General features: G+C 40.1%; 1 protein-coding gene across 5 annotated transcripts in view; it reads left to right on the top strand.

Moving 5' to 3' along the window:
- DOCK8 (dedicator of cytokinesis 8) overlaps positions 1-17,657 on the top strand; it is a 249,155-nt gene that overhangs the window by 57,356 nt on the left and 174,142 nt on the right. For all 5 annotated transcript variants that reach the window (XM_017883739.1, XM_017883759.1, XM_017883744.1 and 2 more), the window contains 2 exons: positions 12,113-12,288; positions 15,165-15,236. In XM_017883739.1, coding sequence (XP_017739228.1) covers positions 12,113-12,288; positions 15,165-15,236 — 248 coding nt within the window. The remainder of the gene's footprint in view (positions 1-12,112; positions 12,289-15,164; positions 15,237-17,657) is intronic.

Genomic DNA, 17,657 nt, shown 5'->3' with positions numbered 1-17,657 from the left:
TTTTTTGAGACAGCGTTTAGCTCTTGTTGCCCAGGCTGGAGTGCAATGGCGCCATCTCGGCTCACCACAACCTCTGCCTCCCAGTTCAAGCAATTCTCCTGCCTCAGCCTCCCGAGTAGCTGGGATTATAGGCATGCATCATCACACCTGGCTAATTTTGTGTTTTTAGTAGAGATGGGCTTTCTCCATGTTGCTCAGGCTGGTCTCGAACTCCCGACCTCAGGTGATCTGCCCGCTTAGGCCTCCCAAAGTGCTGGGATTACAAGCATGTGCCCGGCCACCAGCTTTTACTTTAATGCTGCAGCCTTAAATTTTTTTTTCAGGATAAATTATTTTATGTAAAGTTACAAAGGAAAATAATGGTTAATATTTGTAAGCATTCATTTGGTAGTTTGCTGCCTCCTCAGTAAGTTTTGATGAAAGTGAATTTTGATGAATTACTACATTAGCTGGGTAGTGAAGTTAACATGTGGCTTAGCTGTCCATTTTCTAAGAGAAGATATCAAGAAACTAGCAACAATAAGTAAAATTGTTAAATTATGCAAGAATCACATGTTCCTACCTATCATCATTTAGTCTTGGTTCTATTTGCATGTGAATATCCTTTAAAATATATTACTCCCAGTTATTCCGCTTTACTTTTCTGAATCTCTTTTCCCATCTCTCGACTTCAACTTCAGTATATAGCCCTTGTTCCTTCTACCTGGAGAATGGAGGCATGTGGAAGCCCAGAGGATTGAATTCTTTTTTTTTTTTTTTTAGATGAATAGTCTGCTTAGGAAATCCCATCTCTGTAATGTTTACGTGGTATAGTGCTGTAATGTCAGAATGAAGTGGCTGTTCTTCCCCTTGAGTCATCGTCCCGAATGAAGGTTCCCCAAAAGAAATCATCAACTTACACGGTGATTTCCTTTTACCTTTAAAAAAAATATTTCTTTTCATGGAAAGATAATGGAACGTATTGGTAAGATTCATTTCTAGGAAGGCAAAGGAGTAGTTTATCATCTAAAGCCTCTCAACTTAAAGCTGTTTTAGAAAACTTTCCTTAAAATGAGAAACCGTAGGTTTTCAGTGCATTATTTTGGCTAGTTGAAAAATAAGACCAAGTGCGTTCTGACCTTCGTTTCTCTTACCTTTACTTTTACAACCACCATTTCAGTGGCCCACTTGCTGATACAAATGGTTATTTAATTTTTAAAAGCATTTAATTGAAGTCAAGTTATTTAGAACCTAATCAATTACACGTCTTTGTTGTTGCTGCTGTTTTGCAAGAGTGAAGAGCTTGGAGTCAGATGAATCTGGGATGAAGTACAGGTGTCATTTGTTAGTCATGTAATTTGTGACAAGCCACTTAATCTCTCTGAAGACTTCAGTTTCTTCATTTGTAAATTGGCATAATAATGCTGTCCCTACTAGGGAATATAGAATTATATAATAGGTCCTTTGTATATATTGGCTAATATTGCTCTCTTATGATTTGGCACTGTGGAGACACTGTGGGAGATTAAAAGAAGATGTGAATAAAAGGTGACTTCAGCTTCAAAGGGCTTTATGATTCATTTGGGAGAACAGGTAATATATAGTATCTATACTGACTTCACAAGTGGCAGGTGTTTAGAAGAGAAAAGGATACATGATGTAATAGGAGGCAAAGGCTTGATTGAGAAGGCTGAGGAGACTTAGAGTAAGGGTTCTCAGCCCTGACTGGACATTAAAATTATCTAGAGACAATTCAATGAGAATTCCTGGGGGCGGGAACCAAGCATCAGTATTTTAAAGTTCCCTGGGGACTTTAACTTGAAGCTCGGGTTGAAAATCATTTACAGAACTTTGTTATTTATTTATTTAATTTTTTATGTATTTTTTGAGATGGAGTCTCGCTCTGTCACCCAAGCTGGAGTGCAGTGGTGCGATCTTGGCTCACTGCAACACCTGCCTCCCAGGTTCAAGCTACTCTCCCGCCTCAGCCTTCCTAGTAGCTGGGAATACAGGCGTGTGCCACCACAACTGGCTAATTTTTGTATTTTTAGTAGAGAGGGTTTCACCATTGTTAGCCAGGCTGGTCTTGAACTCCTGACCTCAAGTGATCCACCTGCCTTGGCCTCCCAAAGTGCTTGGATTACAGGCGTGAGCCACCATGCCTGGCCTATATTTATTTTTATTTTGAAATGGAATCTCCCTCTGTCACCCAGGCTGGAGTGCAGAGACGTGATCTCGGCTTTCTGCAACCTCTGCTTCCTGGGTTCAAGTGATTCTCCTGACTTAGCATCCTGAGTAGCTGGGATTACAGGTACCCCCACCATGCCTGGCTAATTTTTGTATTTTTAGTAGAGACAGGGTTTCGCCATGTTGGCCAGGCTGGTCTCGAACTTCTGACCTCAGGTAATCCGCCCAGCTCGGCCTCCCAAAGCGCTGGGATTACAGGCTTGAGCCACTATGCTCGGCCCATTTAAAGAACTTTAAAGGTAGAAGTATTCGAAGTAGGGGGAAAAATATAAAGACAGGTAACACTTCTTTTTTCCTGTGCGCTTTGAATTTCAGAGGGTGTAGTAAGCAAAGACCACTTACTAACCTTGCAGATATATCCTTAGAAAATACAGTGGCTTCTGTCATCAATCTGATAAATCAGATGAGAGGAAGGGTGTATGTTTCATGTTGATTTTCTTTTGTTTTATTGGGGTTTTTAAAAACTGTAAATGTCAGGTCTGATGATGTGTGTATAAACGTTTTCGAAGAAGATAAAATATTTTTGAATTTTGCATTTTTTAGTGTGAAGTGGATCCATCATTTGAAGTTGGTTTTCTAGACGGGATGATAAACTTGTCCCAGGTCTGTTTGATACTCCTACCAAAATCCTTTGTTACCAGGGCTAGAAGGCAGCTGTGGCTAGTAAATAACCCTGTGTGTAGACTCACTCATTGACTTTGGCATTCTCTGTTGCCACAGCTGTGTGAATGGATTAACCAGAAACCCTCTGATGCCAGCTGCCTATTTAGGCCAACAAGTCTATAATTAGTACTTCTGTTGAAATGAAACTGTAAAATACTATTTTTCTATTTATTTATTTATTTATTTATTTAGAGACAGGGCCTTGCTCTGTCGCCCAGGCTGGAGTGCAGTGGTGAGATCTTGGCTTACTACAACCTCTGCCTCCCAGGCTCAAGTGATCCTCCTGCCTCAGCCTCCCAAGTAACTGGGACCACAAGCACACCATTGCACCTGGCTAATTTTTGCATTTTTTTTTTTTTGTAGAGATGGAGTTTCGCCATGTTGCCCAGGCTGGTCTTGAACTCCTGAGCTTCAGCGATCTGCCTGCCTTGGCCTCCCAAAGTGCTGGGATTACAGGCATGAGTCATTATACCTGGCCTGTTTTCTGGTTGTTCAAAGTAGAAGCCAGGCACAATGGCTCAGGACTGCATGTAATCCCAACAATTTGGGAGGCAGAGGCAGGAGGATAGCTTGAAGCCAAGAGTTCGAGGCCAGCCTAGGCAACATAGTGAGACCTCATCTCTACAAAAAAGTTTAAAAAAAGAAATTAGCCAGACATGGTGGCACATGCCTTTAGTCCCAACTACTTGGGAGGCTGAGGCAGAAGGATCACCTGAACTCAGGAGTTCAAGGCTGCAGTGAGCCATGATTGAGCCACAGTACTCCAGCCTGGGCAACAGAGCAAGACCCTGTCTCAGAAAAGAAAAGAGAAGAGAGGAGAAGAGAAAGGGAAAGAAGAGAGGAGAGGAGAGGAGACGAGAGGAGAGGAGACAGGAAGAGAGGAGATGGGAGGAGGTGAGGGGAGAAGAGAGGAGAAGAGAAGAGTGGAGAGAAGAAGAGAGGAGAAGAGAAGAGAAGAGAAAACATACAGAAGAAGAGTAACATACAAGATAAGAGTTAGGAGACCCTGTCTCAGAGAAAAGGAGAGGAGGGGAGGGGAGGGGACAAGAAAAGAAAGAGTTAGGATCTATGCCCTAAGGAAGTAAGGAGGATTTGAGACATTGTATAAGTGGTTAATAACCTTAAGTTACATATTTTATGGAGGGAAAATCCTATTTTAAAAGTGAGAATAGGAAAGTTTTGAAGTAAAATGGAATGAATTAGCTGGACCATAATGGCTCTGACTGAAGAAAAGGATGTAAAAAGCCACATCCTGGATATGTACCAAACACCATGGTTACATGGCATGTTTGTATTTGTAACATTTATTGAAAAAAAAAGTCTCATAGCTTAGAAGGCATTCATTTTTGTTATGTGTATAGACTTCTGTGCAATAAAACAACCTTTTTTCTTTTACAGCTCAGGATGACTTAAATGTTTAATTGCCTGATAAATATGGTCCTCTTTTATTCTTCTGATTCCATTGTTCTTTTGTACTTCATCTTTCAAGGAGTTGGGCTATTATTAGGTTTCATTGGTTGCACTGGAAGGGGCATGATGGAAAATGAAGATCTCAAGATAGTTTTCATGCAAATTCACAATGGAAGATAAAACAAAAGAGTGGCAGGCATTCTGCACACAGAGCAGGCATTTCTTTGTTGTCATTGTGCAGTAGAGGAATCAACTCAGCCTTGGTGAAACTAGAGTGATGCCCATGGTGGCATGTCAGCATCTCCCTCTCAGTGGCATCAGTGGAAGATTGTTGTTGGTGGAAGCAGGGAAGTGTTTAGTCCATAAAGTATACAGCTTTGATATCACAGAAGCTAGAAGAACTTTACTGCCTTCAGCTTCGTTTAAAGATAGTGGAGAGCTTATTCATTCATTTGAGAAATATGTATTGGGTCTCTGTGTCAGGAACTGCTGGCACAGCAGTGAGATTGAAGATACAATAGTGAATACAATAGAGGGCCTATCCTCATAGAGTTTGCCTTTCAGAATGAGGGACAGACACAGACAAATAGTAAATGTTGATTGTATCAGGGAGTATTGAGGGCTTTCAAGAATGAAATGGTGACCCAGAAGAGATGCTTTTAGATTGGGTCATCTGTGAAGGCCTCTATCTGGAAAGGAAACACTTGGGCAGAGTTCTGAATGAACTTGACAAATATCTGAAGGAAAAATATTCCAGTCAGAAGGAACAGTAAGTGCAAAGTCCCCAAGACTTCAATATGTGACATGCTTCAGAAACAGCAAGGAAGCAGAATGAGGCCTGAACAGAGTGGGCACTAGGAAATACAGTCATAGAGAAAGCAGGACTGGGTCACAGGCCTCAGACACTGTAGAACATTGGCTTCCACTCTAAGACAGGAAGCTGCTATGAACATTAAGATTAGGCGTGGAACCATCTGACTTTTTATGAGGATCACTCTGGCTGCGGTGTGGAAAATAGACTGGACGAGGGAAGGCAGTTAGGAAGATGTCACGGGTAACTCAGGAAAGCAATGGCGGTGCTTTGGACTAGGATGGTGGCAGGAGAGGTGAGAAGTGTTTGGATTCTGGATGTATTTCAGAAGCAAAGTGGATAGGATTTTCTGATGGATGATATGTAGAGTGTAAGAGAAAGAGAAGAAGCAACATTGACTTTAATGTTTTCCACCTGGGCAACTGGTGGACTGGAATTGCCACTTGCAGAGGTGTGGAGGTATGGAAGGTATGGGAAGAGCAGATTGCCAGGAAGGTTAAGAGTTAATTTTGAACTCATTGTGTTTGAGAGGTCTGTTAAAGTACCAAGTAGTGATGTTGAGGTGTAATTGGAAAAGTCAACCTGGAATTTATGGCAGAAGTTGAGGCTGCAAATATAAACTTGTAATTTTTAAAAATATATATTCAAAGCCATGGGAGTGGATGAGATCATTTGAGATTAAATGCAGCTTGAGAAGAGATTTAGAATTGAACTCCGGGGCACTGCATAGTAGGAGGAAAACCTAGTAAAAGTGGTATCTGTAAGGTAGAGTAACCAACTGTCACAATTTGCCTGGGACTGAGAATTTTCTCAGTACATGAGACTTTCAAAGACTGGGACACCCTGAGACAATTGGTTGCCTAGTGTCTGATTGCTGTAGGACCCCAGCAGTATGTGTTGAATGAATGAAAGGAGGTATATCAGTCAGGTTCAATTAGAGCAACAGAACCTGTAGGAAATCCATATGGATGTGTATGAAGGTATTGGCTTAGCCTACTAAGCTCAAAAGTCCACAGGGGAGATAGGAAGGACATATTCCAAACAGACTGAGCCCCCTTGGGCACAAGCTGAAGCCTGCAGTCTGAACTGCCAGAGCTTCTACCTTCTTAGAAAAGGCTTCCAACTGGCTAAGTCAGGCCCACCCAGGGTAATCTCTCCTTTGATTAACTTAAAGTCACCTGTTTAGGGACTTTAATTACATTGGCAATATTCTCTTCACAGAAGCACCTAAATGACTGATTGTGTAAATGGAAAAAGGTGTGTATATGCTACAAAATGGCTGCAGTCTCCCTTCTGTCCTCCAGCTCTTACAGGAGAACTCTCTTGTAGCTTACCCTGTCTGAAAACATACTGGAAAGGGAATTCAAGGAAATGTCATTCAGCCTAGCCAAGTTGACACATCATGAAACCATCACAAAAGGTAAAGCTGGTTTAGGAACATTTGCATTTGCAGTCTTAAGTATTTTTGTCTTATTTTTCAAAGGGGGTTGGGCACGGTGGTTCATGCCTGTAATCCCAATACTTTGGGAGGCCAAGGTGAGTGGATTGCTTGAGGCCAGGAGTTTGAGACCAGCCTGGCCAATGTGGTAGAACCCCGTCTCCACTAAAATTACACTAATTAGTCAGGCATGGTGGCGCATGCCTGTAATCCCAGCTATTCAGGAGGCTGAGGCACAAGAATTTCTTGAACCCAGGAGGCGGAGCTTGTGGTGAGCCACTATCCCGCCATGGCACTCCAGCAACAGAGTGAGACTCTGTCACACACACAAAAAAAGTTGTTTTGGTTTTTAATTTTTGATTTTCTGTTATGTTATTACATACAACAGATGATATACATAGTGTGAAAAATCATGATGTAAAGGTGACCTTCTTGAAATTACTTTGATCTTCATTTAAAGTAGTCTTTGGTCTCCACTGACTAGGAGACCACATACAGCACAACAGCAGAGAAAACAAAACAGTTAATTTTCATGTTTGGGTTTTAAGCTTCCAGGGACCCAAGTCTTGCCTTGAACTGATCTTAGGAAATTCCTCATTCCCTACCCCACCCTGTTTCCAAACTTCATCCCTAGTGAAATGCAGTGCCACTGCAACTCTCTCCAATGTTTGTTTCCTTCTTTGGCTTACCACTAGATGTATGTATATATGTTTGTGTGTGTGTCTGTGTCTGTGTGTGTGTGTGTGTGTGTGTGTGTGTTGATTGCCTCATAGTAAAGCCTACTCTTGAGATTAAGACTCCTGATAGTTTAGAGAACAGAAATCTTTTTTGGTTCCTGGTTATTATTTGAATTTGCAAGAGGAACAACTGCTAGGAGGCCTAGTTAACAGTAGTTAGGGTCTGCACCCACTTGCCGAGGGCAAGACTAGTTTACACGACATTTGAAATGACCAATTTCCTCCCACTTTAGTTTCAGTGTAGAAGGAGTAGGGGAAACAAATTATTAAATGTCAACTTGGGTGTAATGCTAGAACCATACTCAATAATGCTGTCATTACTGTTTGTGCTTACCAGCTCTTGAGTACTGGAATAGATTCGGACCTCAAGAGTTTATGACTTTATCATCAACTGGGCATGTTGCCTTGGCACATTGCCACACAGTGCTCAATGATGATATATGTTCTTTATCAAATCCCCCCCTAAATAATGGCATTATTTATGTGTGAGAAAGTTGCACATTTCACCACCTCATGGTTTATTGGAGTGCAGTTCCATGAGAACAGCTGCCTGTGCTCCTCTGTATCCCCAGTGGCCACCTCGGGCTCAGTATGCCCCACCCAGTAGATGCTCCACACATCATTGCTGAGTGAGGAAATCAGCCATCCTTTTCTCCCTGGATAGTCTCTCCTGTAGAAAACAGGGGCCATTATCAACCCGGTTTTTCATCATTTGTGGCTTTGAATTTCAGGGACATGACAAGTTTGAGGGGTTTTTTTTTTTTTTTTTTTTTTTTTTGGTTTTCTAGAGTCAGGGTCTCCCTCTGTCACCCAGCCTGGAGTGCAGTGGTATGATCATAGCTCACTGCAGCCTCAAACTCCTGGGCTCACATGTTTCTCCCAATTCAGCCTTTGGAGTAGCCAGAGGTATAGGTGGTACATCACCCCGACCATCTAACTTCAAAAAAAAAATTTTTCTGTAAAGACAGAGTCTTGCTTTTTGGCCCAGGCTGGTCTCAAACTCCTGGTTCAAGCAATCCTCTTGTGTTGGCCTCCCAAAGTGCTAGGGCTGTAGGCGTGAGCCACCATGCCTGTCCAACATGACAAGTATTATTCTCTGACAGGAAGTGAAATTTTTTCTCACTGATGATTGCACACAAATGTCATATCTCCATGACGCTTCTACTCACTAGTTTTACGGCTCATGTCATCTTGCTTCAAACTATGCTTCAGTATAATTTTGAAGTGTATATTCCCATTGCCTCTCCTTGAGTAATTGATATTCTTCACAATAAGTTTACATTTATTATCACTTTTATTTACTTACTATTATTACTCTGAGCAGCCAATCTTATGAGAAGGCCAGAGTGGAATGTGTGGGTCATGGTAAATATATTATTTGACTCACTTCCAAACACACTTACTATTGCCTGGTGTTTTGATTATTTCAAAATATACAGATTTGTTGAAAGGTCTGCAAAAGAAAACAATCAAAATTACAGTGGTTAAGAACATGAGCCTGCCTCGGTTTGAATTCCAGATGGGCCAGTCCCTAGCTGTGTAATCATGGGAAAATTATTAAATCTCTAGCCTCACTTTCCTCACCTGTAAAATGAGGATACAGGCTGAGCATCCCTAATCTGAAAATGCAAAATGCAAAATGCTCCAAAATCTGAAACTTTTTGTGTGCCTCCATGATGCCATAAGTGGAAAATTCCATACCTGACCTCACGTGACGGGACACAGTCAAAATACAGTTAAAACACTGTTTCATACACACAATACTTTCTTTTATTCGTATAAGTTTAAGTGGTACAAGTGCAGTTTTGCTACATGAATATACTGCAAGTGGTAAAGTCTGGGCTTTTAGTGTCTCCATCATCCAAATAGCATCCATTGTATTTATTAAGTAATCTATCATCCCTCACCCCCTCCCACCTTCCCACTTCTCCAAGCCTTTCATGTCTAGCATTCTATGTCCATGTGTACACATTATTTAGCTCCCACTTCTAAATGAAAACATGTGATATCTGTCTTTCTGTTTCTGAGTTTTTTTACTTAATACCTCCAGTTCCATCCATGTTGCTGCAAGAGACATGATTTCATTCTTTGTTATGACTGAATAGAATTCTTCAGGCACAAAATTATTAAAGATACTGTATAAAATTACCTTCAGGCTGTGTGTATAAGGTGTCTATGAAACATAAATGAATTTAATGTTTAGAGTTGGGTTCCATCCCCTAGATATCTCGTTATATATATGTAAATATGACATGATACGAAAAATTCAAAATTCTGAAACACCAGTTGAACTCAACTTGCAGTAAGAATGCAGACCTCACAGGGTTATAGTGAGGGTTGTATGAGACAATCCTAGTCCAATTGCTTTGCACATTGTAATGCTCAATAATTATTACTTAAATGGGTATAAACTTTATAGTAATGAGGTTGGGATTGGAAAAAAATGCAGTTTCATTATTTCGTATAGAAGTCATTCAATCCTGACTCCAAACTCTGTATTCCATGTAGTGGTTGGGTGGGCTGGGAGAGTCCTCTTCATCCTGTGGGGTTGTTCCTGTGGAGGTGTCTGTGGCAGACTGGCAGATGCATTTGTCTTGTGCATAGATGGTGTCTGTTGTTTCCTCTGGCAGAGTTCACCAGTGTCCTAATGCAAACTCAGTCTCATCTGGCTCCTGCACAGGCTGATCTCTGGCTCCTTTAGCCCCTCCTGGTCCCTGTTGTTTCATTTTGAGAGGCACCCTTGTAAGGACTATAGTCGTCTCTTCAGCTGACATTCAGGTCCCCAGTCAGAGCCAAGGGAACTGACTCTGTCCCTTCTCATAGCACCTGGAAACCCTAGGAAGTGAGGGGAATGCTTTGCTCTCAGCTACTGAGGTTGTCCTGTCACCTTCTTTTCTGCCCTCCTTTGCCATGGCATAGGATAATGTAAGTAAGCAATCTCATTACTCGGTATATACCCAGAGGAATGTAAATCATTCTACCATAAAGACACATGCACTTGAATGTTCATTGCAACACTATTCACAATAGCAAAGTCATGGAATCAACCTACATGCCCATCAATGACAGATTGGATGCAGAAAATGTGGTACATACACACCTTGGAATACTATGCAGCCATAAAAATAAGGAGATCATGTCTTTTACGGGAACATGGATGGAGCTGGAGGCTATTATCCTTAGCAAACTAATGCAGAAATAGAAAACCAAATAACTGCATGTTCTCACTTATAACTGAGAGCTAAATGATGAGCACTTACCAAAACAAAGAAGAGAACAACAGACACTGGGGTCTACTTGAGGGTGAAGAAGGGTGCAAAGAGGGAGAGGAGCAGAAAAGATAATTATCCGGTCCTGGGCTTAATACCTGGCTGATAAAATAATTGTACAACAAACCCCTATGACATGAGTTTAGCTATGTAACAAACCTTCACATGTACCCCCAAACCTAAAAGTTAAAAAAAAAAATCCCAGACAGGAAATAGGGCATATTTTGCCTAATTTGTGGCTTCATCCTCACTCCCTAACTTACGTCACTCATGTCTCCTCCATCATCAGGGACAGCAAGAGTGGGGAGGGGATGGGGCATGCCACATCTCCATTCTCTGATCTGATTTCCTCTTGCCTCTTCAGCAGCACTTTGTCTCTCCCCTCCAACTTGAAGCCCTTATTGGTATATGGTTTCAAAGGGATGAAAAACCGGTTTCGTTAGTACTTCCTTTGGATCTGCCCTTGTCTCCCATCAAGGCAGTGCAAGTAAAGAATCCAAGATGTTTGTTTTGTTGGTCCACTGGAGGGTAGACATAGAGAAAAACAGTTCAACTTCCCCGCCCCCCAGCCTCACCTTGGGCTGATGACTCCAAAGACTCAGCCATAAATGAACACTTCGTAGAGCTGCTATTATTGTGATACAAATCTACTTGATCTAAGTGATTCTTTTACTTTCTTAGGGCGGTCATTCCTAAGTCTTTGGATTTCACAGAAAAGAAAATATATTTTAATTGAGGACTGACAAAGGTTGCCAACTTTTAATTTTATCAACTATAAGAATTTTTTATAATTACCATCAATTTCTATTATGTCTTTTATTCCCCCTCTCTCCAACTGTGGAAGGTAAAATTGAAGAGCAAAGAACACTTCTTTCAAAGTGAGTAAATTTAGCCATATGAAAACTCAGTAGATTGCCCTGAGTTTGCCTGCATAGCTGCAGTCCAGTGGAAATTTCTTCCAGACCAGCACCAGTCAACCCAGTGACATTTAGAAATCACTGCCTTGGATTGTTTCAGCCACCAAAACACTTGGTGTTTGCTGTCGGCTATGATTATATATGACGTGCTTTCGAGAACCAATGTATAGCGTAACTTAGGCCAAAAGAAACACTGTGCCTAAATACTCAGCCAAGGAGTGTTGAGTTTGCCTGGATTTCTGGAAAATTGTCTCCATTCCCTACTTCACTGTATTTGGGTAAACACAACATGGCCTTGGAGAGCTTTTGCAGGAGAAATTATAAAAATTCAGCGAAGCTTTGTGATCTCATTTTGGATCTCCTCAGGATTCCTCATCAAGTTGCAATTAAGGAAAGAAAAATTTTGCCTTGGGGTGTGATTTTAATTATTCACTGTGTTATGACTTGACTTTCTGTGCTGCATTTTTTTCCATGTCACTACTTCTGTGTTTGACAGCTCCTCCAAAGAGTCGCTGTGTTTTATGCCAGGAGCAAAGTACTTACTAAGTCAAAGGAAGGCAAGGCAAACATCTACTATTGCCTTTGTGCTTTTACCAGAAAACCTGGTGAGAACCTCCTTTTCCTTTTCCCTGCCCCTCCAGCCTCAGTTTTATGACCCTGTGGAGCCGGTGGACTTTGAAGGACTTCTGATGACACACCTGAACAGTTTGGATGTGCAGCTTGCCCAGGAGCTCGGGGACTTCACTGATGACGACTTGGATGTGGTGTTCACTCCAAAGGAATGTAGGACTTTGCAGCCCTCTTTACCGGAGGAAGGGTAAATAGTTTTCTAAAATGTAGATGTGGTTGGGATTGTCATGATTGTTTTCAATAAGCGGGTGGGGGAGATGCCCTCGATCTGAACTTAAAAAATAAATAAAATTACTCACTCCATTCAAATGTGTGGGACAGCTATATGATATCATCACCTAAGTATACGTAGTTTTGAAATTAGTTTGGCCAGAGCTTTTGAAAAGCTATTTGGAGACTAAGCCAGTGCAAGGCATGCAGGGGAACCAAATGAAATGCTCAAGAGGAGGTTAAAAGTACAGACTCTGGAGCCAGACCACCTGGCTGCCAGCTCAGTGACCTTGGCTGAGTCACATGACCTCCCAAATCCTCGGTTTCTCCATTTGTAAAAATGTCAAGACTTTTAATAATAACTTCTGAAATGCCTCCATCTAGAAGCATTTTAATTGCTTACAGTTATGAGACTGGATCAAGTTAGAAACATAAGGTAAACCCACATTTATTGAGCATCTACTGTGTTCTGGATACTGAGATGAAAAGATGAATAAGTCAAAGTCCCTCTGAAGAAGTGTCATGCAGCGCTAAAACAGTGGGGAGAGCTCTGTAGAATAAATATGTGAATAACTGATTAGGGCTTGAGTTTCTAGAGTTGGTATTCTATATGTTTATAGGCATGGGCATTAGCTTTTGGTATCAAACTCACTGTGGAATTGTAGCTAAATGAAACTCCTGTTGCTTCCGAAATGTAAAAAAGTAATGTCTCTTTGGAGGTTTAGGATAAACTTTTGTTTACATTTATTTTAAAAGCCAAATTAAGATTCATATCCTCCTGGACAGGTTCTACCTTCTCATCTTCCCCAGAAGGTCCCAGAAAGAAGATCCTGACACACAGCCCCTGCCCTCTTTACTCTGAGATATTCTAGTTCTACTTTGGATTTTATTTCATCACAGTTTAAGGAGGTTGCATGATAATGGGGTGACATTATTGTGAACTGTTGCTGTCTTCTTCAGACAGTTCTCACTCACATAGGAGAACTGACCCTATGTGTAGCTCTGATGTTTTAAAAATACACACTTTCCAGGAAACAAAAACATTGTCAGTTTTGGGAAACATACTCCCCCATTTCAGTCCATTTATTCAGGTATGACTTTAATATAAGTTAACACCTACTATTTTCATCTTTAGTGAAGAATCACTTAATTTATTCATTTATGTAAAATTAATGGATATTTCCAAATATGGTCAGAATCTTGGAAAAAGCTGTTTAAAATGCTTACAGTAGCCAGTCACCCCAGCTCGTTCCTGTGGTCCCAGCTATTCGGGAGGCTGAGGCAAGAGGATCACTTGAGCCCAGGAATTTGAGTTCCACTTGGGCAAAATAGTGAGACCCTGTTTCTTAAAAAACAACAACAAAAAAATAGTACAATGAATTTAGAGGAAGGAGGAGTGGGTTTTTTTTTTTTTTTTTGAAATTTGATAAGGAAGATATTTTTTTACTTAGCATCAGTTTTTTAGTATACTATTGCCTTGTCAAAAGAATTTATAGGTAACACACCTGTCTGATGGCTTTAAGACAACCTCTACTATTTCAGTTGTTGCCAGAAAGTCTTCTGTATAATTAAGGCAGGGAAAGGTATCATCATCACACCAGAGTAAACAATAGCTGACTCCTGTTGAACACCCTGTGGCTAGCGCAGAACTTTATGTTGAGCTTTGATGGCATGATAGTGAAAAACATGAACGCTACAGGTGAGCTGCCTGGATTCAGGTCCCTGCCCCACCACTTGCTGCGTGACTCAGAACAAGATCCTTACCATCTCATTTTTCTGCACAGTGAGAGTAATAGTTTTGCCTACCCTATGGTGCTGATTGAGAATTAACTGAATTAATACATATACAGTGATTGCCTCAGTTCATAATGTATAGTAAATGCTACCTAAGTGTAAACTATTAATATCATATATGCATCTTATGATGTGCCAGGCAGTCTTCTAAGCACTTTGCACACTAACTGATTTAATCTTCATCAAAGCTGTCTACTAAAAGGGGCACTCTTACTTCTCTAACGGCTTTAAGGTGAGGAAACCGAGGCACAGAAGGGTTGAGTGACTGGCTCGTGGTCACATAGCTATAAGGGATGAAACTGGGATTTGGGCAGTTAGGGCCCAGAGACTACATGTGTAACCTTTACAGTATTTCATCTAATACTAACAGCATGTCTCTTTTCTTACCTCCTTATTACAAATGAGAAAATAAGGCTTGTCGCATTTAAGCCTGTTTATTTCTGGTACTAATGCATTAGCAACAATAGCAAAAAGCTTTGCTACAATTGTTATTTCTGATTTCAAGACTCTGAAGCACTTGAAGAGTATTGCTCATGGTGCATTCCTTAAGCAGACATGACAGGAACCAACTGAATTAATGATCACCAACCAAAGCCAGTGTTTGCAAATTCGTCAAAGCATAAGACAACTGTTCTTTTTCCTGGTTTTCAAAAAGGAGAACATGCGTGTCCTAACAAGGTTACACATGCATAAAAAATATGTCCAAATTACCCTGTCAGAGATAGGTATTTATACTTATTTTCCTTGTTTTGTATTTGATTACAGCTAGTTCTACCTGTCTTGTGTCAGAATGCCTTCAGGGATAGCTATAATTTAGCATGATTCTCTATAATAAAGAAAACCCACAAAGCAAAAAATGCCAACATGTTTGTCTCATCAAAGTAAAAATGTTTATTGCCTCAGGAATACTTCAGACATTTGGAATGACTGAGCAAGAACATCCTAAGCATTCTCACTGATAAGGATTTAAATTCATATCATGTTCCTTGCTTATGATAAGGGATTGTTTTGTTTTTACCCAGTAATAACATGTGTTTATTTCATTTTCTACCTCATTAGGGTTGAACTGGACCCTCATGTCAGGGACTGTGTTCAGACCTACATCCGGGAGTGGCTAATTGTGAACCGAAAGTAAGTTACTTTTTTTCCACTTTTTATATATAAATATTAATTTTATATTGTTAGTTTTTAAATATTTCTTAATGCTTTGAACAGTTCTAGGTTTACAGAAAAATTGCATGGAAAATAGAGTTCTCATGTACTCCCTCCTTATCCCCACCCCGTATCACACACACACAGTTTCCCCTATTATGAACATCTTACTTTAGTGTGGTACATTTGTTACAGTAGCTGAGCCAGTATGGATATGTTGTTATTAACTAAAGTCCATAGTTTACATTAGTGTTTACTTTTTATGTTGTATATTCTATGGGTTTTGATGTATCTGCCTTTACAGTATCATATAGAATCGGTTCGCTGCCCTAAAAATCCTCTGTGTTCCACTTGTTCATCCTCCCTCCCTGGCAACCCCTTTTCCTTTTTTACTGTCTCCGTAATTTCACCTTGTTCCTCAATGTCTTTTTGTGGCTTCATAGCTCATTTTTTTTTTTATTGCTGAATATCTTTCATCGCATGGCTGTACCATTGTTTATTTATCCATTCACTTACTGAGAAAGAAAGTTCATTTCAAACATAAAGAATAGACTGCAGGCTTGCCCAACCCCTCGCCCATGGGAAGCATGGATCCCGGGATGGCTTTGAATGTGGTCCAACACAAATTCATAAACTTTCTTAAAACATTGGAGATTTTTTTGTGTGTGTGATTTTTTTAGCTCATTAGCTATGGTTAGTGTTAGTGTATTTTATATTTGGCCTAAAATAATTCTTCTTCCAGTGTGGCCCAGGGAAGCCAAAAGATTGGGCACCTGGAATAGAGCCTTTTTGTTTTCTTCTAATTCTGATGAAGTCCTAGGGGGAAAAAATTAAATGAATTGAAACCTGGCCTCAGATTCAGAGGTGGTATTCAAGTTTATGACCAAGAAATAAATTACTTTCTGGCCTTCCAGTAAGGGATCTTTCTCTCCTGGATTAATCAAACCTTCTGTGACATTGTTCTGAGCTTTTTCGCTCCATGCCATGGAGCTGGACAACACTCTTTCATGAGAAACCTCTATGCCCATTGAAATTCTCAATCTGCATGGGTGTACGTGTTGGGGAGTGAGATGTGGACTATCTACAGATTAAGGCACACGCCACTAGAGACACATCACAGAAACTTTGACAAGACATTAGTAGTTTAAAATTCTGATAGCCTCATTCCTCCTATACCTCAGTAAGAATTACTGTTCTATGGGGTAAATGATGAAAGACTTTGAGGACTGGGTTTTATCCAGCTCCTGGAAGGGTGCTATTGAGTTTGTGCTGAGATTTTCTGGAAAAATGTCAATATGCATACATTGTCAGCAGCAGAAAAAGAGAAAGCATTCGTTATTAAAAGTTATTAAGAGAAAGTTAGATGCTAATCCATCATCTGTTCTAATATGAATGGAAAACAAAGCTCGCTGGGCAGTCAAGTAAAATTATGGTTTGCTGATAATAAAGATTTCTGAACAAGCTGTTCTCAAGTTTTTAAATGCTATCATTAGAGGTACTTTCTGGACATTAAAGATCTAAAAAAATCTGAGAAGGAACAACAAATAGAAAGGTCCATTTTGATACATTTGGTTTTCAGATTTATTTTCTATTTCGGGCTTGCCCACTTTTTCATTTCTCATAGCAATGCAAGCTTCTTGGAGTAGTGATTTTCTTGATCTTGCACAAATGTAAGAGAAAAAAATGACTCTTTTTGGAATACTTGTTGTAGAAATTTTAGAAATAATTATGAAACAAAAATCACTCAGTTTCACTCTAGACAGATAATCATCATGAACATTTGATGTCTATCCTTTGAGTAGTGTTGGGTTTTTTGGTATATGTTTGTATGAAAACTAAATAAGATTATAATATCATTTTTGTTACATGCATTTTCAGTTTTCACCGTAAAGAGCGATTCTCTCCCTTTGCTATTAAATATTCTTCCTCAATACAGTGATTAACTATTGCATAATATATTTATACCAAAATTTATTTAACCAATTTTAATATTTAGACAATTCCTTACTTTTCAGTGTTGTACTTAAAATGCAACAACATCCTTCTCACAAAAAATTTGTACATATTTATGATGTTTTTCTTTGGAATAAATTCCTACAAGAGGAATTTCTGTGTCAAAGGATATGCACAAATTTAAAGATTTGGAATGCTAGATCAAACAGTATGCTGGGCGCAGTGGCTCATATTTATAATCTCACTCAGCACTTTGGGAGATTGAGATAGGAGGATCACTTGAACCCAGGAGTTCAAGAGCAGCCTGGGCAATATACAGAGACCTCATCTCTACAAAAATAAAAATTAAAAAATTAGCTGCGTGTGGTGACATGCACCTGTAGTCCTAGCTACTCAGGAGGCTGAGGCAGGAGGATCACTTGCGCCCAGGAGGTCCAGGCTGTAGTG

Source organism: Rhinopithecus bieti, unplaced genomic scaffold (genome assembly GCF_001698545.2).
Source record: "Rhinopithecus bieti isolate Rb0 unplaced genomic scaffold, ASM169854v2 scaffold_641, whole genome shotgun sequence".
Lineage (NCBI taxonomy): Eukaryota > Metazoa > Chordata > Mammalia > Primates > Cercopithecidae > Rhinopithecus > Rhinopithecus bieti.
This window is presented reverse-complemented; position numbering and strand designations above follow the sequence as displayed.